Source organism: Abramis brama (assembly GCF_963993115.1).
Source record: "Abramis brama genome assembly, chromosome: 25".
Lineage (NCBI taxonomy): Eukaryota > Metazoa > Chordata > Actinopteri > Cypriniformes > Leuciscidae > Abramis > Abramis brama.
The window spans coordinates 1,862,501-1,886,905 of record NC_139987.1 but is presented as its reverse complement, the minus strand read 5'-3'; the positions used below and the strand labels follow the sequence as shown (position 1 = coordinate 1,886,905).

The window sequence follows — 24,405 nt, the reverse complement described above, 5'->3', positions numbered from 1 at the left end:
ATAACCCCCTTGTGTAATATTTTATGTTTTTAATTTATTTTTATTTTTTAATGTTTCTTAAGGATTTTGTTGTTTAGCCTACTTATTCTGTGTTTGCTGCTATTTGGACTTTATGGAATTGTATTAAGCTTTGTGTTTTTTAGCTTTGTTTGGTGTATTTAGACATGCTCTGGTGTATTGTATCTTCCTTCAAGCTATAATAAAAAAAATAATTAAAAAAACTAGCCTGTTTACTAGCGACAGCGGCGCTCAGCGGCGGGAGCGCGCGGCGCAGGCACGTGAACCCGGAAGCGCAAGCCAATCGTAAACCATAGGTTTAAACGAAACAAAAGCCCTCGGAAGTGTCGCGTGTGTTTTTTATTCGGGAAAGAGAAACTGAAGATTGTTTAAAAATGTTACCAAACAAAGCGCTGACTGAAGAACGATCTAAACCGCGCCACTATTATCGGGTTTATTAGTTTTTATGTCTTAATGTGTCTGTGTAGGATAATTCTGTGATCAGTCTGTATTGAAACGCGTTTTAAACGATCTCTGATTGATGGAGAATTAAGTAAATCTGTCTCTAGGCATTGCTCGTGTTTGGTGTGTTTGTGTTCGGCTGTGGACTGTGAAGAGGAAGGTGCTCGTACAGAATGACTCTGGCAGTGTTTTTTGGCTGTGCTTTCATAGCGTTTGGTCCAGCTTTCGCCCTGTTTGTTTTCACTATCGTCAAAGATCCGCTAAGAATCATCATTCTGATCGCAGGGTGAGTCACGTGATCACACCAAACTCACCTCATCCACAGTCAGATACTTTAATGCAGTCAACAAAAGCGTGATTTATTCATGCATGACTTATTCAGTGACATGGAGAAGAGACTCAGTTTCTGGACACATCAGCTTTTGATAAGATATTTTCCATTAAACATTATATAATGTTCAACAAGTCATCAGTTTATGAACATTCACATGTTAAAATAAGTCTGTTTTCCATGAATGAAGATCTGCATGTTTGTGAGGTGGCAGCAGTCATGTGTGTGTGTGTGTGTGTGTGTGTGTTGCAGGGCGTTCTTCTGGCTGCTGTCTCTGCTCCTGTCCTCTCTGGTGTGGTTCATCGCTGTGAAGGCCAGTAACGGGGCGCAGGACCCCACCCTGCACAGGGGACTGCTGATTTTTGGGGTTTTCTTCTCGGTCTTGCTCCAGGAAGTGTTTCGCTTTGCCTATTACAGACTGCTTAGGTAAGACTCATGATGGCGTGCCATAAATGATAAGAAATCCTCAGTGCCAAACATGACATAGTTTCACATAGTTTCTCTTAGAACGGCTCAGATTCCAGAACTGTTTAAGGCTACGGATTATAACAGAGATCATCACCATACACTCCACCACTTGATTAATCACAGCACATTAAAGAACTGGGGAACATTTTATTTTAGGTGACGTAGTTACACGTTATTATACTACTGCTGTCAAATCGATTAGTCGTGATTAATCACATCTAACATGAAAGTTTGTGTTTATATAGTATATGTGTGTGTAGTCAACATTTGAAGTGGATCAAAAAAGTTCAGCAAAGTTGTCCTAAGATAAGAACGGGTATTGTTCAAAATTCATGTGTAACTTTGATTAAAGGTTTTGATCCACTTCAAATGTTGACTACTGTATATATATTATATTTATATGTATATTATATATGTGTGTGTGTATTTTTCGTTGTTCCATCAGGAAGGCTAACGAGGGACTGGCAGCCATTAGTGATGAGGACGGTTTGGACATCTCCGTCCGGCAGATGGCTTACGGTAAACTGTGCTCCTGTCCTCTTGCTGCTGTGTTTCCTGAGGCCTGTTGAAGATCACTAGAAGGCAGGTTTATGATCAGGTGGTCTGTGTGTTTTGTGGCAGTGGCTGGACTGGGCTTTGGCATCATGAGTGGTGCGTTCTCCATGATCAACATCCTATCCGACTCTCTGGGTCCCGGGACGGTCGGCATCTTCGGAGACTCACAGTATTACTTCATTACAGCAGGTGAGCTCCTGCAAAGCCTCATGGGCCGTCCAGATAGCCAGAGTAATCAACAGCTTCAGCCACGAGGTGTGGTGTCTTTACTCTTGACCAATGACACAAAACCAATGTATAAAAGCTGTATATTCTGTAATGATAATCGTGCTGGCAGCAAGTGATTGTACACTTGATGTCACATGGGTCACTCACAGAAAATATCTGAAACGGTTGTTTTGTGATATTTCTATTCCTCTGTGGAAAAAAATTATTCTGACACCCTGAAATGGGTTTAAACAAAGTCAGTCTAGAATCAGTTTTATTAAAAATGAATGTTAAGCATATTATAAAGGTTTGTAGTTGTTTATCAATCTATTGTAACCTGGATTTGGCCATGAAATATAGAAGCACAGCTTCCTTTAATGTGACACAGAGTAAAGGTCATGTTGTCAGGTTAAACAACCATAACAACAGGAAGTCACATCATAACCATATTCCAGGATGACAATGCCAAGATTCATCAGGCTCAGATTGTGAAGGAATGGTTGAGAGGAGCGAGAAGAATCATTTTCACCTCTGAGTCCAGATCTTAAACTCACTGACAGTCTTTGGGATGTGCTGGAGGAGACTTTACAGAGTGCTGGACTCTTGCACTGACAATACCAGATCTGGACAGAAAACTGATGCAACTCTTGATGGAAATAACATCACAACATTTATATTTGGCCATGATGTGTTTCCTACATGGTTGTTTCAGAAATGAAAAGCTACTTAGAAGTGAAGTAGAAGAAGAACACAAACTTAGAAAAACTGTTGCCAAACATATAACTTGCTAGAAACATAATAATCAATGCAATAATGAGCCAATCATAGACTCTAAAACATTTGCATATTTATGCTTGTGTATATAACATTATCAAAAATACATTCCTTTCATTTTTCTTGATTGTTTCAGTATTATCATTAAAATGTGTTTATTGACACATTTGTTGATGGCTCTTTTCAAACTCACACAACAGAAAAACCTCAGATTTAAAACTGGCCTAAAATTTCACCATCATGTTGCTTCACCCAAGGTTATTATAATTAACTAAAATGAAAACCATCAAAAAACATTACTTGAATTGACAAACATTAACTGAAAACACTTATTTTATTTCTGCTAGTTGCCAATGAATGCAGCATTTCTCATTTTCATGTACATTAAGTTGATGTACTAAAATAACTAAGTGGAAATAAAAAGCGATTATTATTGTGATCTGGTGTTGTGAAGCCCTGCTTTAAGGCGCGCGCGTGTGTGTGTGTGTGTGTGTGTGTGTGTGTGTGTGTGTGTGTGTGTGTGTGTGTGTGTGTGTGTGTGTGTGTGTGTGTAGCGCTGATGACCCTGGCGCTGACGCTGCTGCACACGTTTTGGGGTGTTGTGTTCTTCGAGGGCTGTGAGAAGAGCCGCTGGTGGGTCATCGCTGCTGTCGTCGCTCTACACCTGCTCGTTGCTGGCCTGGTGAGCTTCTCACACACACACACACACACACACACACACACACACACACACACACACACACACACACACACACACACACACACACACACACACTTTCACTGTCCTGAACATGTGACCCAGTCTCTGATGTGAGGTCAAACCCTTTCAATGCCAGGCCACAAGTTCCATATTCTTATAGCAACAGTTTTCTATATAATGCAGGTTAATTTATATAAATCCACCTAAACACAGTAAAGACATTTATAATGTTACAAAAGCTTTCTATTTCAAATTAATGCTGTTCTTTTTTAACTCTCTATTCATCAAAGAAACCTGAAAAATAAAATGTTTCACGGTTTCCACAAAAATATAAATCAGCACAACTGTTTTCAACTGATAATAATCATAAATGTTTCTTGATCATCATATTAGAGTGATTTCTGAAGGATCATGTGACACTGAAGACTGGAGTAATGATGCTGAAAATTCAGCTTTGATCACAGGAATAAATGACATTTTACTAGATATTCACATTGAGAACAGGTATTTTAAATTGTCATAATATTAAACAGTTTTTAATGTATTTTTAATCAAATAAATGCAGCCTTGGCGAGCAGAAGAGACTTCGGCTTCATAGCTTGATGTGCCGGTTTATAAAGCTGAGTAACTGTAGCTTGTGATGCTAAAGTCACACCAGACATTTGATATGCACACCATGCTAATTCATGATATGCTCTTGCTCAGATGTCTAATGTTTCTCTGGAGGTTCACTTTACCTGAAACCGTCATGATGTCACAGGAGCGGGGTCATGTGCTCTGCCTTCATACGCACAGCTGGGATTATCCGTGTGCCGCGCTAAATAAACTTTCCCCAGAAAGTGTAATTGCTCAGATTGTTTTTTTTATAGCTCGGCAGACTTTGACCCTGTTTATGCCTTATAATAACATGCATCTCAAACAATGAATGTCAAGCCACCTTTATTTATATAGCGCATTATACAATACAGATTGTTTCAAAGCAGCTTAACCATGACAAACGGGAAAATAATGATTCAGTGATGCAAACAGTTCAGCTGTAAAAGTCATTGTTCAGTTCAGTGTTGATTCAGTACATTGTAAAGATCATAAATTATGAAATTCGTTAATTTAATCTATAAAGCAGCTCTGGAGAAATCAGTTCAGTTCAGTTCTCATACAACAGTCAGATCAATGTAATACTGCTGAATATTAGCCAGAGGCGACAGTGGCAAGAACTCAAACTCCATCAGTGACAGAAAGGGAGAAACCAGGACCGAACTAACCAACATGGTGTGCTTATGATTCAGGCTGTGTCACAAGTCAGGTTATGGATTGATATCATTGAGAATATTTCCTCCAGTTCCTCCTGTCCTGATCAGATTTGTTCTCTGATGTCTCTCTCTCTCAGTCTCTGTTGAACCCGCTGTATGAAGGCAGTCTTCCTCCGGTGTACGGCATCATGCTCCTGATGGCCGTCTGGGCCTTCTTCTCATCTGGAGGATCCCTACACAACCTCAGCGCACTCTGCACACGTAAGACACGCTACATCATGCTCCTTGTGTGCCTCACTTGCTGGATTTGACTGGTTCTTGAGGGTTTATGGTGTCATTCTGAAGTGTGACCTCTATACCAGTGTTCCTCATGCCTGGCTTCGAGGACCTGAGGTCTGTTGTAGTTTGAGATTAGTTTGAGGAAACTCAGTTTTTTCTGGAACAAGAAGGTGGATTGTTTTTTAGCGGTGTTCATCACAATGATAATTTGCCCGTCTTTTGCTGCTAAATATATTTATATTATATGGATTAGAATTATACATTTCATATATATTCATATAATTATTATATGAATTGACAATTAAAAGGATGGTTCACCCAAAAATTAAAATGACCCCATGATTTACTCACCCTCAAGTTATCCTAGGTGTATATGACTTTCTTCTTTCAGACCAACACAATTGGGATTATATTAATAAATGTCCTGGCTCTTCCAAGCTTTATAATGGCAGTGAATGGCCGTTTCTGTTTTGAAGTCCATAAAAGTGCATCTATCCATGATAAAAGTGCATCTATTCATGATAAAAGTGCATCTATCCATGATAAAAGTGCATCTATTCATGATAAAAGTGCATCTATTCATTATAAAAGTGCATCTATTCATGATAAAAGTGCATCTATCCATGATAAAAGTGCATCTATCCATGATAAAAGTGCATCTATTCATGATAAAAGTACATCTATCCATCATAAAAGTGCATCTATCCATGATAAAAGTGCATCTATCCATGATAAAAGTGCATCTATCCATGATAAAAGTGCATCTATCCACGATGAAACTCGTGGTTCAGAATGTCAAACTCAAGCTCCTCGCACATTTCTCCTCGTTTTAGACTTCTAGTTCCTGATTGGTGTTTTGCTCTATCATCTGCGCTTCCACGTTCGCCATGCGTCGGGTCAAGTGTTACTCTTTCACCGTAAATCGTTGCGTATGGCCGTCTGTCGGAAGCTAGTTATTTTACTTATTACTAAAGTTATAAATATGGATATTTTTCTTACACAATCGCATCGCTTCGCTTCACAAGGCCTTTATTACCCCCCCGGAGCCGTGTCTTTTATGATGGATGGATGCATTTGTTTGGGCTTCAACTTCTCATCCTTCATTTACTTCCGTTATAAAGCTTTAAAGAGCCAGGATATTTTTTAATATATCTCCGATTATATTCATTTGAAAGAAGAAAGTCATATACACCTAGGATGAGTTGAGGGGGAGTAAATCATGGGGTCATTTTTATTTTGGGGTGAACTTGAACTATCGCTTTAATATTAAACTGCATTTAAATCAATGGCAATACATATATGCGTATGAATACAAGCTTCAATATATATATATACACCCTTTCCAAAAAATTAGAATATCATGGAAAAGTTTATTTATTTAAACTTTTAGCCGTCTACCAGGACGTTTCCAGAGCACTTCATGCTTCCTTCATTTCCCAGCAGGATTTGCACCTGCCCACACTGCCAAAAGAACCAAAACCTGGTTCAATGACCATGGTGTTACTGTGTAATTACTGTGTGATTTCATGTAATATTCTAATTTTTTGAAATCCTGTTTTCGTGGGTTTTATGAGCTGGAATCCTGGAATCCAGCTCAGTTCAGTTCTCATATAATGGTGTCAATGCAGGAGATCAATAATGTTGAATATTAAAGAGGCTACATGCGATTTTCTGAAATTTAAACTCGCGACTGACACCTGTGGCCAAAAAACGGAACTGCTCTTCCTTTCTGCTCGCTCTCGTACGTGCACACTTCACAAGTCATCCGCTGCAAAGAAGTCAACATTATGTTTACAGAGGTAAGAACAGTCAAATACATATATTGTTTGAGAAACTAAGTTTGTTTGCTGACTAGCGGTGGTGGCAGAGTGATCAGAAACGTTTAACATGAACGCGCTTGACGTCACATCCGCAGACAGCGCGCGAAAAATCCGACCCGACAGAAAATAGGAAAAATAGGATACAGGCTTATAGGTGCACCCACTGTGAGCGGACAAGGTGTCAGTATGCTCATCAGGAGATGTTTGAGTCATACATGGTCAAATAAAAAGGCTATTGTTACGTTTATTTTGGGGAAAAAGTTGCATGTAGCCTCTTTAAATGTCCCCAACTAAGCAAGCCAAAATAATCATGATCAGTGCTGTCACGCCATCCCAAGCCCTTAAGTTGATACCGTCCCGTTTGTCTAATAGTGTGTGTGTGTGTGTGTGTGTGTGTGTGTGTGTGTGTGTGTGTGTGTGTGTGTGTGTGTGCAGGCAGGAAAGCTGAAGGGGAATCTTCACAGTGAGATCAGGACGAGAGAAGGGCTCGACTGAACGGCAGGAGTGTGTGTGAAGAGCACATCAGCGGATCCAGACACACACCAGCATCTCAGACGGGACACGGACTCTCACACAAACACTGTATATAGCTTGATCTCCATGCAAATCAGTCAGACAGATCTTTAATATTATTTTGTTTTAAAAGCAACATTCTCTGGCTCTTCTTGTGAGTGTTTGTGGTTTTGAGTTTTCTTAATCGATGTCCTTTACATTTCGAATGAAGCCTTATTGTAGAGCCACTGTTAGGACGAGGATGTGGTCGAAACGGCACCTCTCTCACTCATGTAATCGTCATTATCATCATTAGTAGTAGTGTTAGTCAAGATCATTTCCATTTATTGGCATTGAATATTTGTACTGTACATTCTGGAACACGTTCTTCGTGTTGTGACAAATGAATGCACAATGAGAACATTTAACTTTTACGCCGTTCTCAAACTGAACAAAGGTCTCGGTGTGTAATTATGCAGTTTCTGGACAGATCGATGCCGATCATCCGTTTCAAAAGTCATTCCGGTGGAATTTAATGCAACCAATCCTAAACCAAATCCATCAGCACTTCATCTCACAGTCCTGTTCCCCATGTGCATACTATGTGCTTATAGTAATTACAGTAGCACTTTACAATAAGGTTCATTAGTTAATGTATTAACTAACAATGAGCAAAACATTTGTTACATTATTTATTAATCTTTGTTAATGTTAGTTAATAAAAGTCCAGCTGTTCATTGTTTGTTCATGTGAGTTCACAGTGCATAAACTAATGTTAACAAATACAACTCTTGATTTTAATAATGTATTAGTAAATATTGAAACTAATATTAACTAAGATTAATAAAAACAATAATAGAAGTATTGTTCATTCTTAGTTCATGTTAACTAAGGTAGTTAACTAATGAACCTTATTATAAAGTGTTACTGTAATTACTATAACTGGGTAATAACGGTACTAACCCTGTCCCTAACCTTAACCCTTACCTTACACCTTCAACACGGACACCTTAACATAAAGTCTAACCATCATTTTTCATCAATGTTGAATTAAAGTCATTTGGATAGCATTTTATTTTACAGTGTCCTTGTTACACACATTGCATGCACTTACTATAGTAATGACAGTAAATTATGCATAACTACACACAACTAACCCTATAGTAAGTACATGTTAAGTATTATTACTCAGTACCTACAGTAACAAGGACACGTTAAAATAAAGTGGAACCGCCATGTGTTTGTTGCTCAATAACAGCAGCTAAACCTCATTTTCAATCTATTTCTGACGACTGAATGCATCCTTCACACTCGTGCACGGGAAGCAATATGTGGATATTCCCGAGTCTTTTCTGTTCATTAACACGCGCTTCAGAAGTGGACAGTGTTGTCATCAGTGTTCTCTGAAGATCTCACACTCGTCATCTCAGTGACTTACACACACACTGCTTTAATTCCTAACCCAGCACACTAACATCATCCCAGTATTAACTGACACATCAGCTGTTCTCCAGCACACACAGCGCTCCGTGTGTTTCTCTGAGGCTTTAACACCAACATTCACTGTGCTTCTGTGTGTTCATGCATTACTCTCTGCACTCATCCTCTGTGTGTTCATGCATTACTCTCTGCACTCTTCCTCTGTGTGTTCATGCATTACTCTCTGCACTCATCCTCTGTGTGTTCATGCATTACTCTCTGCACTCATCCTCTGTGTGTTCATGCATTACTCTCTGCACTCATCCTCTGTGTTCATGCATTACTCTCTGCACTCTTCCTCTGTGTGTTCATGCATTACTCTCTGCACTCATCCTCTGTGTTCATGCATTACTCTCTGCACTCATCCTCTGTGTTCATGCATTACTCTCTGCACTCTTCCTCTGTGTTCATGCATTACTCTCTGCACTCTTCCTCTGTGTGTTCATGCATTACTCTCTGCACTCTTCCTCTGTGTGTTCATGCATTACTCTCTGCACTCTTCCTCTGTGTGTGAACGCAAGCTGTTTCTGCTCTACGTTCGGCATCCAGTGTTAAGACCCGTGCAGATGGACATCTCTCTTCTGTATATTGAGACTCAATAACTCGGTGCTTTCCTGAATTTCAACTACAAAAGGACTTCTTGTAATTATGTAACATTTTAATGCTGCTTTATAATGTTTCTAAGAATATGATGTGCCAAACAGGGAATCAGATTGCGGTTCATTGATTGATTGATTATAAAAACACAAAAAGATTAAAAAAGACCCTGTTAATGAGTACATGGAGTCTCAGTTATTTGGGGGGAAGTGAAATATTTGCTCAGGCAGTTCTGGTGCACGTTTATGTGAATCGTGGATATAAACTGAATGCATAAGGTGATGTTCGGGTAACACTTTACATCGAGGTTCAGTTCATTAACATTGGTGAATGCCTCCGGTATCATGAATGTACACGGCATTAATCTAGTTTATTGTTAGTTCACTCCTAAAATGTAAAAAATGTACAGCAGTGGCCAAAAGTGATGTCTTGGGAAAAATACCCTTTATTCAAATATGAAAAATGTATGAAAGATTTTGTGATAACACAATGAAACATGACAAATTATTCCAACATAATTTTTGTCAGCAAAAATGAGAGAAACAGCTAAATATTGATAACTGATTATGTTGTATTCAATGTATGTTTTTTTCTTCTTCTTTTTTTCTGTAAGTTTTTTGTTTTTCTATGCTTTTTTTGTTTTGATTTTTTGCATTAAAAAAACCTGTAGTTGTAGTTTGGCTTTTTGACCTTAACCAAGTTCATATTTAAATATATATATATATATATATATATATTCCTCACATTTTGATGGTTTAATCAAGCTTTTAGGGCGATTAAGAGCAAATATCCCCGCCGGACATCACTTTTGGCAACTAGCCTACTCTGTTTGTGTAGAAATTGACATTAACCGAGATTAGTAACAGAATGAAACTGCTGTTTCATGGTATCGATTGCATAACTTAACTTAGTAAAGTGTTACTGATATTTCCTGCTTTGACACGTTAGGCTCTGAGAGTCATGTGACCTCTGCCCTTCTGTCAATATATAAATGACCCTGTGACCTGCCCAGTGCTTTAGATTGCATAATTCTTCAGTCTTCAACTGAGTTGTGTTGAAATACACACAAATAACTTTCTATACATTTAACATATATAATGTAACTCGTGGACTTTAAATGAGAAACAGTAAGAGCTTTCAGATTTCAAAGTTTAATCATCTTAAGCAATACTGGAGCTCACAGGAATCGTCACGCAGCTTCACAGAAGACTGTGTGGAAATTGTCGGCATATAATGAGTGAATCACAGTTTGTGGTCCTCTAAGAGGGCAGGAGTCACTGTCTGTGAATGTAGGCTGGGAGTTTATCAAGACTAACTTTAGAAACTTAAAATACCACAATACATTTTGTGGGTGGATGAATGAAATATTATTTACTTGATATTAATTATGATCGGATTAATTTCCTAAATTCAAAAAAATTTGGAAGAAAAAGCTAAATTATATTTTTTTAAAACCTTCAGTATTAGACACATTTACATTCTTAAAATTAAAGCTCTTTATTGGCATCTGTAGTTCCATAAAGAACCTTTATCATATTTCCATTCCATTAGTTCTTCTTTGGCATCACTGTGAAAACCCCCTGTGGAACCTTTATTTTAAGAGCGTGTGTTAAAAATATCCTGACACATATAGTGCATATAGCTACAACATACCAGAACATACAACTATACAACATAATTATAAGATTAATCACAGACAATCGCTTCTACTAATTTGCAAACCATATTTAATTTGGGAAATTTATTCCAAAATCTCACTTCAAGACTCATTCCTCAACAAACAAACAAGACACAAGAGTTTCAGAATAAACGTGGCTCATGTTACAGTGACAGAGGTTTGATCTATGTCTTTGGCAGCTGGTTTATAAATGACATTTTGCTTGGAGTCTTTTTTAAACCTGTAGAGAGACAGAGAGAGAAGCGTGTGAAGTCCAGAAAGCAGAGAGCAGTAAAACTTACAAACAAAAACTCTTAAATGAAGTGGTGATGAATAAGATGGGCATGAACATACGTGGAGTACTTTTTCCGCTGTCGATATGTGTACATGGAGAAGACCAGCAGTGTGACGGCGAGGAGAACGCCAAACGTAATGGCCAGAATGTGCCCTGTCAACAAACATCAAATTGTCTCCATCTGACTTGCAATCAGGTTTGCATTACACAACTACAGTAAATGATAGATTCTTACATTCGGCTCCACTAGTTTTCTCTACATTGTTGTCTTCTGTTTCTTCTTCTCTGGCTTCTGTGGAAAGCAACACTTTATCTACATACACTGATAAATGTGAATTAAGCATCATATGTGTTATTTATCAGCCAAATCCAGCACAATGTATGTTGTCTACAGTGGCCTCACTAAGTATTTAGACCATTATACTAAACCTACAAGTCTAGTCACGTTTATTTCTAGAACGCTTTACACAACACAGATTGTTTCAAAGCAGCTTCACAGTAATAAACCGGAAAATAAGAGTGTTAATGTTGTAAAATTTATTTAATTTCCGCTGTAAAGCAGCTCTGCAGAAGATAATAGTATCATTATTCGGCTCAGTTTAGTTCGATGTGGATTTGTTTTAGTTGTGTTGATGTTGCAAAATTAGTGTAATTTTCCAGCTCACTTCAATTCAAAATTTGTTCTCGTCTGATAGTCAGTGTAGTTAAATCAGTGGCATTACTGAATATTTTCTTGAAATAATATTAAACCAAGTGGCATTTAGATGTTTGTTGGGTTTAAAAAGATACAACGCTATAGAGCCACTTAATATTAGGTGTTTTTAATCACTGGTGTACATAAATCATACATAAATTCAAAGCACCTGCATGTAATCTCATGTAATTACACTACTGAATGAACCCTAACCCTAAAGCTACCCTACTCCAACCCCAATAACAGCAAAAACCCAGTCGCCAAGAGTTATGCAGAACAACGTGTATGTACTCAATAATTACAACGCATCATATGCTTAATTTGATCATGTAGCTTTTTTCTAATATAAAGATATTCAGCCTTTTTCATAAATAAGACTTCTAGGGGCCAGTTGCATTAACATCAGTTAAGACTGTGTCTTAAGAACTAGTGACCCACTGGCGATTAACAAGGGCTAATCAGTCTTAATTTTCAAATTTATATTAGACTAATCTACATTTTTAATGTAACACAGGTCTAAAAGAGCTAAAAGAGACCTAATGTTGATTGTACGTACTTCCCGTAGTGGATGCCGTGCGGAAAGATGTCAGCACTTTTCTCCCGTGCAGAAGTTGTGGCGCTCTGAAATTTTTGGACAGAAGCTTTTTGTGTTCAGTTTTCAACGAGTTCTCCAATGCCGCTAGCTAGCAGAAGAAAGAAGAACGCAGTGATTCGGATGAGTTGCCATATAAATGTCCTGTTTCTGACACGGTTCAAGATGAGGCCGTGAGAATAGCCTGACCTGTCTTCTTGACACTCGGATGGAGTCATTGAACAGAGTCCAGCTGACCGTCTGAAAGCACGGAGGGGTCGTCAGGGACCCATCGTACCTATAAAACCCCTCCAGGCTGTTTGGCAGAAGATGGCGCACATTAAAACCAGGAATCTCAGTGTTTGACTCTGACAAAAAGACCATTAGATCAGATTAGACGATAATACATCTCCACTCGGTTCAGAAACATCAGCAATGCTTTTCTTTGTTGACAGATATTAAGGCATCTTCACACAGACGAGTTAAGGCTGAGTGCCTGCTCAGAATTCAGTGTAAAGACGCAATGCCACATTAAAGCCAAACTAAAATATAGCTGCAAGCAGCGATGACGGGCAATATGCATTTAAAGCGGGTAAATGTAAAAGAACTGTCAAAATCAACTGAATATGCCATATTTACTGCAGCAGCTGATGCCACTATGACCATGAACCACAACAGTATAAAACAGACTGACACACACAAACACACACACACACAGAGGCAGAATGAGATTAAAGGATCAGTTAGAGTTGGAGAAAATTTTAAACAAAAATAAAATCTAAACTGAGACAGAAAGTAGTCTTTTGATGTCTAAATATATATCCAAATGCAATAGCTAATAAAACCTGCACATAAAGCAGTAATTATATATTGGTTATGAAAAATAATCAAATGGTTTTTTAATTTTTTTTATTTGTATTATTTTATATAGAAATAAATGGTGTATAATTTATTATTTAGAAGAAATAATACTCTACCAGTTTCCCATTTTTGTCCATAATTTAATCCCTCGCCGTGGAACACAGTTTAAGATATCCAATACCGGTTCACAATTAGCATCTTCAATATATTGGCGTCATGGGGACGAGACCGCCTATGCTGAGTCAAGACCGAGTCTTTGAAGGGTCGAGTCCGAGTCGAGACCGAGTCTTTGAGAAAGCAAGTCCGAGTCGAGACCGAGTCTTTAGGAGTCGAGACCAAGACCATAAAAACATGTCAGTTAGGCCAACAGTTAGGCCTACAGACTAAGCTAGATTGGGAATTGTTTAGAGGAGCAGTCTTAATGTCTTAATATGGACTATGCTTTTACTATCATTAAAAAAATCCCTACCACATGCATCATCTTCTGCCTATTTTTCTAAACTGCTTCAACAGTGCTGCTCTGTCATCAACATGTTAAGCCCACCCTGACTTTTTTAATCATAGTTAGGACATGCAGAGCAAATTTAAATTTTCTAGTGGTATGTATTCTAGTGGACTAGTGATGGGGACGAGACCGCCTATGCCGAGTCCGAGTCAAGACCGAGTCTTTGAAGGGTTGAGTCCGAGTCAAGACCGAGTCTTTGAAGGAACAAGTCCGAGTCGAGTCCGAGAAAGCAGAAATCGGTCTCAAGACCGGACTCGAGTACTACATCACTAAATCGTATGAAGCCCTTTGGAGCAGCAGTTAAAAATTCAGAGATGATTCCAAAATCCACATTATAAAATGTACAGAATATCTGACTTCCTGTTGGTCAGAGCTAATGACTGTAAATTAGAAAGTTGTCCGGCTTGATGAGAACAATATATGTACAGAGTTTGGTGACTGTAGGTAAAACTAACCCCCTCACTTTGTCAAAAGGTGGCCCTACTGAGCCCCTCTAACATTTTTTAGGCTTTGTCCATGTCTACAGGCTGACAACTCTGATGTGTGTGTCAGGTTTCATGCAATTTGAAGCATGCAAAGAGTTTTAAAAACACACACACACACAAAAAAGTTTGACACGTTGCCATGACAACAGTATTCAAGATTTCAAGAATTCTTTCACAGCTGTACATCTGCTGTGTCTTGACATTATTCTGACAGTTTAAAAAATAAGAGTGTGATTTCAAAGCATTTTGAAAGTGGCACACTTCCTGCTGCCAGTTGGTGGCGCTATAACTTTGACTCAAAATAGTTAATTTAAAAGGGTGCGCTGAAGAGCCAATGTGTGTGCAAAGTTTCAAGTGTTGTTTTGAGCATGTTAAGGACTCCAAAAGTGCTCGAAAGCTCGAAAAGAATGTTTTCGCCCTTAGGGCTTGGGCCCTAATGATGCCTGCTCTGAATACAGTTGTCATTTAAGTGTGATTTGTGCCACTTCTGAGCAGCATTAAACAGTCCCCCTAAATGCCACTTCAGAAGCATTTCTGTGCCACCCTTTCAGTATAAATGTGGCATTAGTTCCAGTTTCTTACCCTCTATGCTGATGTCTGTTAAAGCAGACAGGATCTTTTCATAGTTGTCATTTTCATGCAGGCCAATCTGTCGAGGAAAAAGTCAAAAGAAAATATTAACAAACGCATTGCAAAGACGTTATTGGTATTAATCAAACCACATTCTGCTGCTTAGAAAACTTTACTGTAGCCAGAAAGGTTTTAGTCAAAAGACTTACACCTATGAATCCTCCCAACACTGCCAATCCATCAGCTTTACTGGCAGCCTCAGTCAGATTTGCATATTTGGAGTTATAATGAACCACGTGGATCTGGGGAAATGGGGAAATTGTTGTAACGTAGTATTATGCAATATGTTACACATTATTTGCAATGTTTGTAATCACTCATGATTAAGAAAGAAAGAATCTGCAGACTTTTTCTGCGTTGATTTTTTAGGGAGAAATTTACTTAATGATGGAATAATTTGTTGAAGAAAGCTGAGATATAGGGGAGACTAGGGATGTGGAAACTCTTTTATGAAGAAAAAAACAAATCTTCGTACGGATCACATCATATGAATTCACATGATATCGTCACCTCGTTCAATAGTTCAGGAATTCCATATGGAAAACAATTAATGCCACGATATTTGCTCTTATTGCCTGTTGCTTTACATTAGCCACTTTAACACATTAATATTCACACCTTAAAATAGCTGGATTGCCTTTTCTGTTAAACGTAGGCCTACTATCCGCTCTTCAAACAAACAGCAGCTTTCTGTCGTTTTAATGTGAAAGCATTCACACAGTTTAGAAAAGGCTGCGTGTGTGAAAGCGGCTATAGTTTTACAGAGACCATTAAACGGCCTCCATCTCTGCTCACCTCAGCAGGGAAATGAACGTTATCTACGGTGTGCTCTGACCCAGGGACCTCTGTGGTTCCCCAGTGGAAGTGAAGCTGGGCTGCGACGAAAACCTGATCAAACCCGCTCACGATGCGCATGCTGCTCGGCAGACTCAGCTTTACTGGAAGAGGGACAGACAAACACGCATTTCACATTCAGACAGTCAACATACGCCAGCGAAATGGTGGACTTTTCACACCCAAAGCAATATAAAGAAGTGAAACAAATCAGAGGAATAGTGTGGTTTCAACCGAGGGCAAAAGTGTCACACTTTATATCAACTGTTTGTTCAAAAACTCTGATTTATTTGGAAACGAAACGCTGCTATTGTGTGTTGCTCAGAGATGTAACAATTGCGTTGACTTCATTTTAAACAAGTTTTGGTGAAGCAAAACTACACAAAGTAACTAAAACGTCCCTGTTTTTGATTCCAGAGACGTTTTGTTCTGGTGTGAATATAGTTCCACATGTGACATTTGTCCGTGCTGAAACTCTTGCGTTTGAGTGACGGGGCCTTGACTTACATGTGTGTCCATTGTTGATGAGTGTGAGAGCGGGGGAGCCGCTGAGATCGTAACCCTCCAGTGTAATGGCAGGGAGTCTGGGGTTGTAGAAAACCTTGCGGGTGTCTATGTTGATTGGAGACTGAGACTTTCCACTGCAGTGCTCAAACGCAGACTTCCATCTGTCCTGATCTGAGGCGATGGAAATCATTAATAACAGCCTGAATAATATCACTTCATTTCAGAGTTCAGAGCCTGATGACAAATAGCAGTATTCTTCAAATGTATTGGACTAAATACAAAAAGGCACTAGTAATAGATAAAGCTTCTTCAGGACACAGTTGAATTTCTTTGCAAAGACAAGCATTTATGGTTAAAAAGTGGAGTGTGTGGGGGAGAGTAAATCATCAGGAAATCTTAATTCTGAAGTGAACTAATCCTTTAAGGTTCTCCTTCATGTGTTTAATTTAGTACAAAACACTGACTATGGGATATTGCTCTTTGGTCCGCTGTATGAGTGACAAGGGACAAAGAAACATGAAAAAAAGCAGCAAACAGTAAAGTATTGGCATAATATATTGCTAAGAACTTGAGTAGCTGCAAGCTTAGCCTGAACACCTTGCTTACCTTGATTCCATGTTGACCTGATTTGATTGTAATTACATTTTTCATTTGTTATGAAATTTATTCGTACAAAAAATCTAGTATTTTATATAATGAAATAAGTGCAAAAAAAATTCTAAACCAAATAATATAAATTACGATTCCCTTCACTCACTTTAGGCTATTATATATTACAGTGTTACTAGGTCATGACAGTACTGTAACTAAGACTGTCTGCTAGTAAGTGTGAAATTCAGCTAGTTGCAAAACCATAAGGAAAACTTAAAAAGGAAAGGAAAAGTTATTGTGGGCAGTAATAGTATATATATATTTACCATGGTAACCCCACTTGTTCTGATGAGAAGAACCTGTGAAGAATGGAAAGAGATCATGTCAGGAAAGAAAGACTTTCTTGAAAAGCTTGACTGTTAAAAATGTGTGTGTGTGTGTGTGTGTGTGTGTGTGTGTGTGTGTAATAATTTTTGTCTTATTTGCTGTTATAGCTAGTAATTTTTGCACATATTTTTCCTCACTAGAAATAAGTCATAGTAGCATTACTAGCACTATCAAGAAGAAGAATAACCTACAACACTAGAGCGGAGTGTAGGTGAAAAACACATGCGTAAATTCATTCATTAAATTCTAAATAGTAAATATTAAATATGCTTTCTTGTAGACTCTTTAAACAGAGCCAAAGACCCCCTCTATATCAAATATGTGAAACTTATAGTCTATACATGCAAAATTTTAACTTCCTTGATCAGGGTTGCAGAATTATAATGCTTTTAAGTTATATAGCATTGACTGTAGGTACAGTAGGATTTGTTTTAATTAGCTGTCGTCAAAATATCTATTAATATGTTTAACCCTGTAAAGCCTGACATATAAAAGAGTAAGACAAATCAAAGTTTTTGAAATTTACCTTTTTAATGAATCTTTAGACTAAATATTTTATAAAAACCTCTTTTAAAAATTGAATACGTGTTTTTTGTTGAAACTCATATTTTATACATCAGACTTTTATGATATAGTGAGAATATGGAGCTCATAATAAATAAATAAACTTTATTCAGAGGAAAAATATACAGTACAGGTAAAAATGCAGTTTGCTGTAGATGCTGATATTTACATGACCAAAGACGTAAGGAAATTCTGATGCTATAATGTACATCAATAATATCTTTATAACAGTATAGCAGATACTCAATGCATATAAATATCAGTCATCAGACTCGTCACTCTATATCTGCCAATAATATGTCTAAGATGATATTTCAGTGCTTAGTTTAATAATCAAAGCTCTGTAGTTTTAAAACATATAATGCAATGCAATACAATGATGATTGAGAGATGAACAAATAAACCTTCCTCAAAAGCCTGATGATCATATTTGTTGCTCATGATTTTTCTATAAAATGTTTCCTGGATAATCAAGTAAACCTGCTTCAGTCCAGTAAGTGTTCATATTAAAATACAATCAAAATTATTTTAATAACCGTTAATAAGGCTCTATCCTAATAACTCAGAAGAACTAGCTTTGCTGCTTTTACCCCTGATGACTTACTATGAGAAAGAGTAATAATATCAGCTATTACTGTAATATACTAATGCACTACTAGAAATTAGTAGTCCTTGGACAATTATTTGAGTCCTTCCAGAGCAATCCAGGCCTGTGAGAACAGGTTTGGTCATTCTGAGCAGGACTGAGAAAGACAGTATCTTTTCCTTATTCACACACATCAGCACACTCACACAATCCCTCCTTCATTCAGCGCAGTCAATGTGAGCATTATGTGCTGCAGGACAGACGCCTGATGCTAAGATGACCGCCGAACCTGATATGCATTAAACAAACTCAACGCTCAGGCCACAGCAAGAAAAGGATTCAAGAATCAGATGCTCGTTCTGCAAACACAGAGACGTGGAAACACTCATGGCCAGTGTGTGAGTCAGTATGAAAGATTGCTCATCAGCTCATCATAGAGTTTAAGTAATAATGATGACTTTATGTGCAGTGGTCATTTTTTGTGGTCATCACTAGATCAAACTCCTGTGAGCTTCACGTAAAGGCAAATCCGTGGCTATGTGTGCATTAAATGCTCAACACTGAGACAAACCACCCGACGTGATGCTGATATCTCACTCTCGCATCACATTCAATATCTTAACTGCCCATGTTTGCCATTTGCTGTCATTCATTTTGAAACTCACACATTAAAGTCACCATGAAATCATAAATGATTTATCAGTGCACATAATTATTGATTTAAATTCATGCTCCTGGTAATCTCGAATCAGAATAACTTCCTGTTTTCTCTTCTCTGATGACGAGGGCGGAGCAACAACCTGTCACTCACATGAGATCCACCAATAGCAAACCACAACCATCCAATCATCCAATCAATTCCCCACAGACTAAATCAAGCCCCGCCCACATTTGATCTTGTTCCAGAAGCGTTTCACTCGGATATACGACACAATAGGGAAGAAAAGACTATTGCAGCTTCCATTTAATGCTGACTTTTAGCAGATTTGATGCAATTCAGGCACAAACTTTGTCTCTATGGAGCTCTGTATGTTTCAGCAGTGCTTTCACAACTGTAGCACAGGAAATCTGAGTTTGTAATTTTGATTTTTTAAGTTCTTAATTATTCATGTGGCATCTTCATTTGTTTGTTTTTCCTCATTTCCTATGTACAGCAGTTTCTGTATTCCTGACTCCCTCCTGGACCACTGACGCAGATTTAATACAGTGGAGATTTCATTCATGTGACCAGACATTCTTTCTCACACACATACACACACACACTTGCCCTTACAGGGATTATCCAGCAGGTAGACACTTTTGAACCGGATCAAACAAAAATATCCCACTTATTTTGGATTGTTCTAGTCTGTCAGGTTTGTGTCAGAATGTCTGTATGGGAAGCGATGAGTTGGAGACGCTGGTACTCTCTGAGCGGCACGTAGACCAAACGCTCTCCAACCACAAGAAACCACAAACCATCCAGGAATATGTGATGAATGTCTCACACTGGCACTCACTAAACTCATAGCAAGAAAGGTTAGCTTTGAGAGTTTCAGGCAGGATTTATGTCTTTCTGTCTTCGTTCATTACTGCTAACTGCATCTTCGTTTTTATGGAGGAATTTAAATATTTGCAGTTTCTGACTTACTGTATCAATGTGATCATGGAAGAAGGACTTTCCTGTTTGCTGAATTATCACTTTTCATTTTTCCATTCACTCATTATCAATGACATCTTGCTTCATGAGCTATTTCACAATAAGTTAACAATAATCAAACATTAACTGGCAACAAACCATAGTAAATACACACCCTTCCATTGATAATCGGCTGGTTAACAAAGCAATAAAGATCTCCAGGTACAACTGACATGAAATCTGGTAAAGATAATATCATTATATGTTCATGCTGGTGTTAAGGTGATAATTACTCATGTAGGTGAAATTTCCCAGAATGCACCTGTTGCGTTAAAATTAAAGAGATGGATGATCATGCATCAGCATAAATAGTTTTTCTCAGTAATAATTGCTACTTCTGTGGCTTTGTGTGCATCATTTTTCTGCAATCAACTTGACTATGACTATTTGACTACACTTTAAACTAATTAAATAATTAAAGTTCAAGCTTTTTTCATTGACATTTACTTCACTGACTTTTCAATAAAGTCCGCAGAACTTTGCTAAAAAGCAGGAGAAAACCAGGAAAATGAACAAACTTAAATACAGATCAGCAGAATTTAGGTCGGATTATTCACAATCCGTACAAACATGACACTGATGGATGCATAACTGATTTTACGCTCACATGCAGATACACTCACCTTTACTGTGTTCCCCATCATCCCTCTCGCTGCTCCCGTCTTCCTCAGAGGAGGATGAAGATGCAGTGACGGGCATCTGAAGATGAAGATGAAGGATGAGGAGCATAAGCAGCAGCATGTTAACCTCACAGGTCCGGTCTCACTCACACACAGAACCGGTCTCAGCCTGTGCTGGAGGGACTCATAGGAGCCTGGGACTGGGGCCGGGCTTCACACAATAAACCAATCACAACGCTCAAGCTGCTCAAGGTGCCTAGACATCTCTCTCTCTCTCTCTCTCTCTCTCTCTCTCTCTCTATCTCTCTCTCTCTCTCTATCTCTCCCTCTCCCTCTCTATCTCTCTTTCTCTCTCTCTCTCTCTCTCTCTGTCTCTTTCTCTCTCTCTCTCTATCTCTCCCTCTCTCTCTCTCTCTCTCTCTCTCTCTCAGAGTTAGAGTGTAACCAAATCTCTCACTCTCTCATAAACCTCATCTCTCCCTCCTTCCTTGATCAAAGTTCAGTGTGAATGAGCTACAAACTAATTCTTTTAGACATTCTAGTACTGACTAACTTTGCAACTACGTCAACTTATTACCCTAACCTGACAGTTTACTAACAGTCTACTAAAAGTTAGTTGACATGTAGTTACAAAGTTACTTATAGTTAGTAGAATGTCTAAAGTGGACCATCAAAACTAATTATTGCACTGGATAATTTCATCCAGTGTAAAACCAGTGTCAAATGGGAGCAGTCAAAAGAGAAATGTCACTTTCCCAAAGGAGTGCTTTAAAACTTTTTTCTCCTCTTTCCTTCTCTTCTAATCAGTAGCATGAAGAGCATTAAATGAGTAACACTGCAATGAGCCTCTACTTCTAAACCCTATTAATATTGTTTACTGAGTTTCTGTTGAAAGGAAATTAAAGAAAGGACAGAAAGCATTTAGAATTATCCACCAATGTACAATTGTTATAAGTGCAATTTGTCTACAATAAAAACTTTTTTGTTCAAGAATGGTGATCCTTTACCAGTAAAGAGTATAAGAACGTTCAACAAGGATGTGAATTTTAATTTTCTTTGTGGATGGGGGGGGGGGGGGGGGTAGTTTACTGGTTTCCAACCAAACATGAACTTCTTATTAGTCATCGGTTCCAAAGATTTAGCGACGTCAAAAAGAGTAAGTGATGCCTTGTTCAATGCTTTGGGAAACCAGAAAGGAGGAACTTGAATGTTTCCTCATCCGACACACCCAGCTCAGGTCTTTCAGACTCAAGTAACGAACTGATGAGTTGAATCAGGTCTGTTTGATTAGGACCAGGGTTTGGAAATGTGTGTTCCATCATCAAATAAAGGAGCACCAATTTGTCATGACTAAACAGTCAAGGTGCTGGATCCTTACTCAAGACTCATTTGTTTTCCACTTTAAGTGTGGTGTCACATATAGTACACTTTAAATGAACCAAACCCAGTTTGTTTAAAGTTAACCAGAAAGGTAACCAGCAGCCTCCACAACACTCCACAACACCTCAAGAACTCAAGAACTCAGACCCCAGGTTTCTGTTGAAGGATAGACGCTACAAATCACCTCCACATGATCAAAATAACTTTGATCATCTTAAATGTTGAGGATAGTTTAATGCAACTCTCTCCAAATATTACCAAGTCAACCATCCATTGTAAAAAAAGTATATTTTTTGACAAATGACAGAAGATGGCAGCAATTAATGGCAAACCTTAATCGACTTCTGCCAGAACGAAGCTCATTTGAATCATAAATGGACCCATAGACAAACTGAACTCAGACAGCTTTCATTTGTGGCTCCTTTTATGCCCAGTATACTGTACAATTTTGGGCCATCCCAGATGAACGTCCAGTGAGAGAGGTTCAAAGACGGTCGTTGTCAGGTAGCCTGCGATAATTTTCTGGCAGAGTGTCAGAGATTTATCATGATCAGTGTGTTTGTTGCAACGACTTACGTCTACTGACTAGCCAATAAAAATGCAACATGAAATGGTGTATTGATCAATGCGACATGGTGCATGGTGCACTTAAATACCATGGAGGCTGTGATGATTTTTTAAATTAATCATAACTAACATTTGTTTTTCTTGCAGGAACAACATTTATATGCTTTTGAATTTTAAAAGCCCCTTTGGCGAAAACTCATGACATTGGTTATGTGAATGTAAAACAAATATGGGAAATGAAACTAGACAGATGTCTAAACTTCAAAACTTGTGATTATGAAGTAATCATTAAAACAGAGTTTACTTCTACCTAGAAACAGAAGGCTTTGCATATGAAGAACCAATCAAATTGTAGGGAAATTATGTAATGTATCATGTCATGCGTTTTTGAAGTTTGCGCAGAAAGAACTTAAGAGTTTTCTGTTAAAACGGTGTCGTGTTAGCGGCCCCTAAGTTAATAACTAATGATCGTTGCGACGGAAGTGAATCAATCAAACTAACTTTAGCTGGACAATAACTTTATTCTAGAGCTGCTATAAAGCCAAAACACTTTACGTTAATTTCCCATTATCAATGTAAAGCTGCTTTGGAACAATCTGCATTGTTAAAAGCGCTATATAAATGAAGATGATTTGACTTGACCTGTCATTTTTGCCCATTCTCCTTTTCTATAAAAACTGTTGTGTTCGTGTTTGCTGGTGGGATTCTCTCTGAAATTTGTCTGAGATGCTCCGGTCGTGATTCTTCTTAGGGGATTCTCTGAGAACTGCTTGGGAAACTCTCCCGGCCGTGATTAAAGCATTTAAAGGACATTTGCTGAAGTCTTCTCTGTTTATTATTGCTGCGCAGCAAGTTAGTTAGGTTTAGGAAGTGACAGATAGGGGACGTCGATTGTAGACGAGACCCAGAGAAACTAACGTCGACTGTAGACGTTTGGGGACGTCGATTGTAGGTCAGGTACGTAGTTAGGTTTAGGGAAAAATTTAGCGAAAAGAGCGAAAGGAATACCGGCATGTGGGATTTAAATAAGGAAGAAAATCTTGTTTAGCAGAGGTCTTCTTCTACAACATACTTTTTTCAGCACACAAAAACCACAATTGCAAAAGAAAAATTCCCCTTGCTCTATTTGTTTACCTCTAGCTCATGCTGATACAACCTTAGCATACAAGTCAACAAGTCACAAGTCAATTAGGTGTAGCCTACAAGTCAATTAGGTGTCATCATCGTAAAGTCTACATACATGTCGTACCCAAGTTTATTAGATCCATGTCGTACAGTGTGATCTGTAATAATCTTTTAGAATTGCTGAAATCATACAGTTTGTAGAAGGCTTTAGGGGGTCTAAGATCATTTGGGGAACTGATCATTTGGGGGAACTGAACTGATTTTGGCAGAGACCGCTTAAAGTCCTCAAATAAACTAGGAGTGAAAACACCCTATGGAGGGAAGCCGTTCTTAAATATGTCATGCAGACAGATGATATCAAATATGATATCGGGCTTGATTGAAAATTCTAGCAAGGCACATCAAGAACTCAGTCTCGATTCTGACAGGGATTTGCAGGATAGGCAAAAACGGACAA

General features: G+C 38.3%; 2 protein-coding genes across 3 annotated transcripts in view; one reads left to right on the top strand and one right to left on the bottom strand.

The window, feature by feature from the left end:
* The first annotated feature begins 272 nt into the window (after positions 1-272).
* Positions 273-9,593, top strand: LOC311076966 (gamma-secretase subunit Aph-1b). The gene is made up of 7 exons (XM_084105485.1): positions 273-745; positions 1,043-1,216; positions 1,704-1,777; positions 1,880-2,002; positions 3,349-3,476; positions 4,882-5,005; positions 7,279-9,593. The coding sequence occupies exons 1-7, from the start codon at positions 633-635 to the stop codon at positions 7,308-7,310; spliced, it is 768 nt and encodes a 255-aa protein (XP_083961611.1). The 5' UTR covers positions 273-632; the 3' UTR covers positions 7,311-9,593.
* Positions 9,594-10,542: 949 nt separating this feature from the next.
* Positions 10,543-24,405, bottom strand: part of ca9 (carbonic anhydrase IX) — a 21,211-nt gene continuing 7,348 nt past the window's right edge. The window contains exons 2-12 of one of the 2 annotated variants that reach the window (XM_084104231.1): positions 20,880-20,955; positions 17,368-17,400; positions 16,451-16,621; positions 15,905-16,047; positions 15,259-15,351; positions 15,062-15,128; positions 12,839-12,996; positions 12,614-12,740; positions 11,599-11,655; positions 11,423-11,516; positions 10,543-11,309 (exon numbers count right to left, since the gene is read on the bottom strand). In XM_084104231.1, the coding sequence (XP_083960357.1) occupies positions 11,228-11,309; positions 11,423-11,516; positions 11,599-11,655; positions 12,614-12,740; positions 12,839-12,996; positions 15,062-15,128; positions 15,259-15,351; positions 15,905-16,047; positions 16,451-16,621; positions 17,368-17,400; positions 20,880-20,955 (1,101 nt within the window). In that variant the 3' untranslated portion in view covers positions 10,543-11,227. Of the gene's footprint in view, positions 11,310-11,422; positions 11,517-11,598; positions 11,656-12,613; positions 12,741-12,838; positions 12,997-15,061; positions 15,129-15,258; positions 15,352-15,904; positions 16,048-16,450; positions 16,622-17,367; positions 17,401-20,879; positions 21,284-24,405 lie in introns of those variants that run through there. The other variant, XM_084104230.1, reaches the window with a different exon arrangement.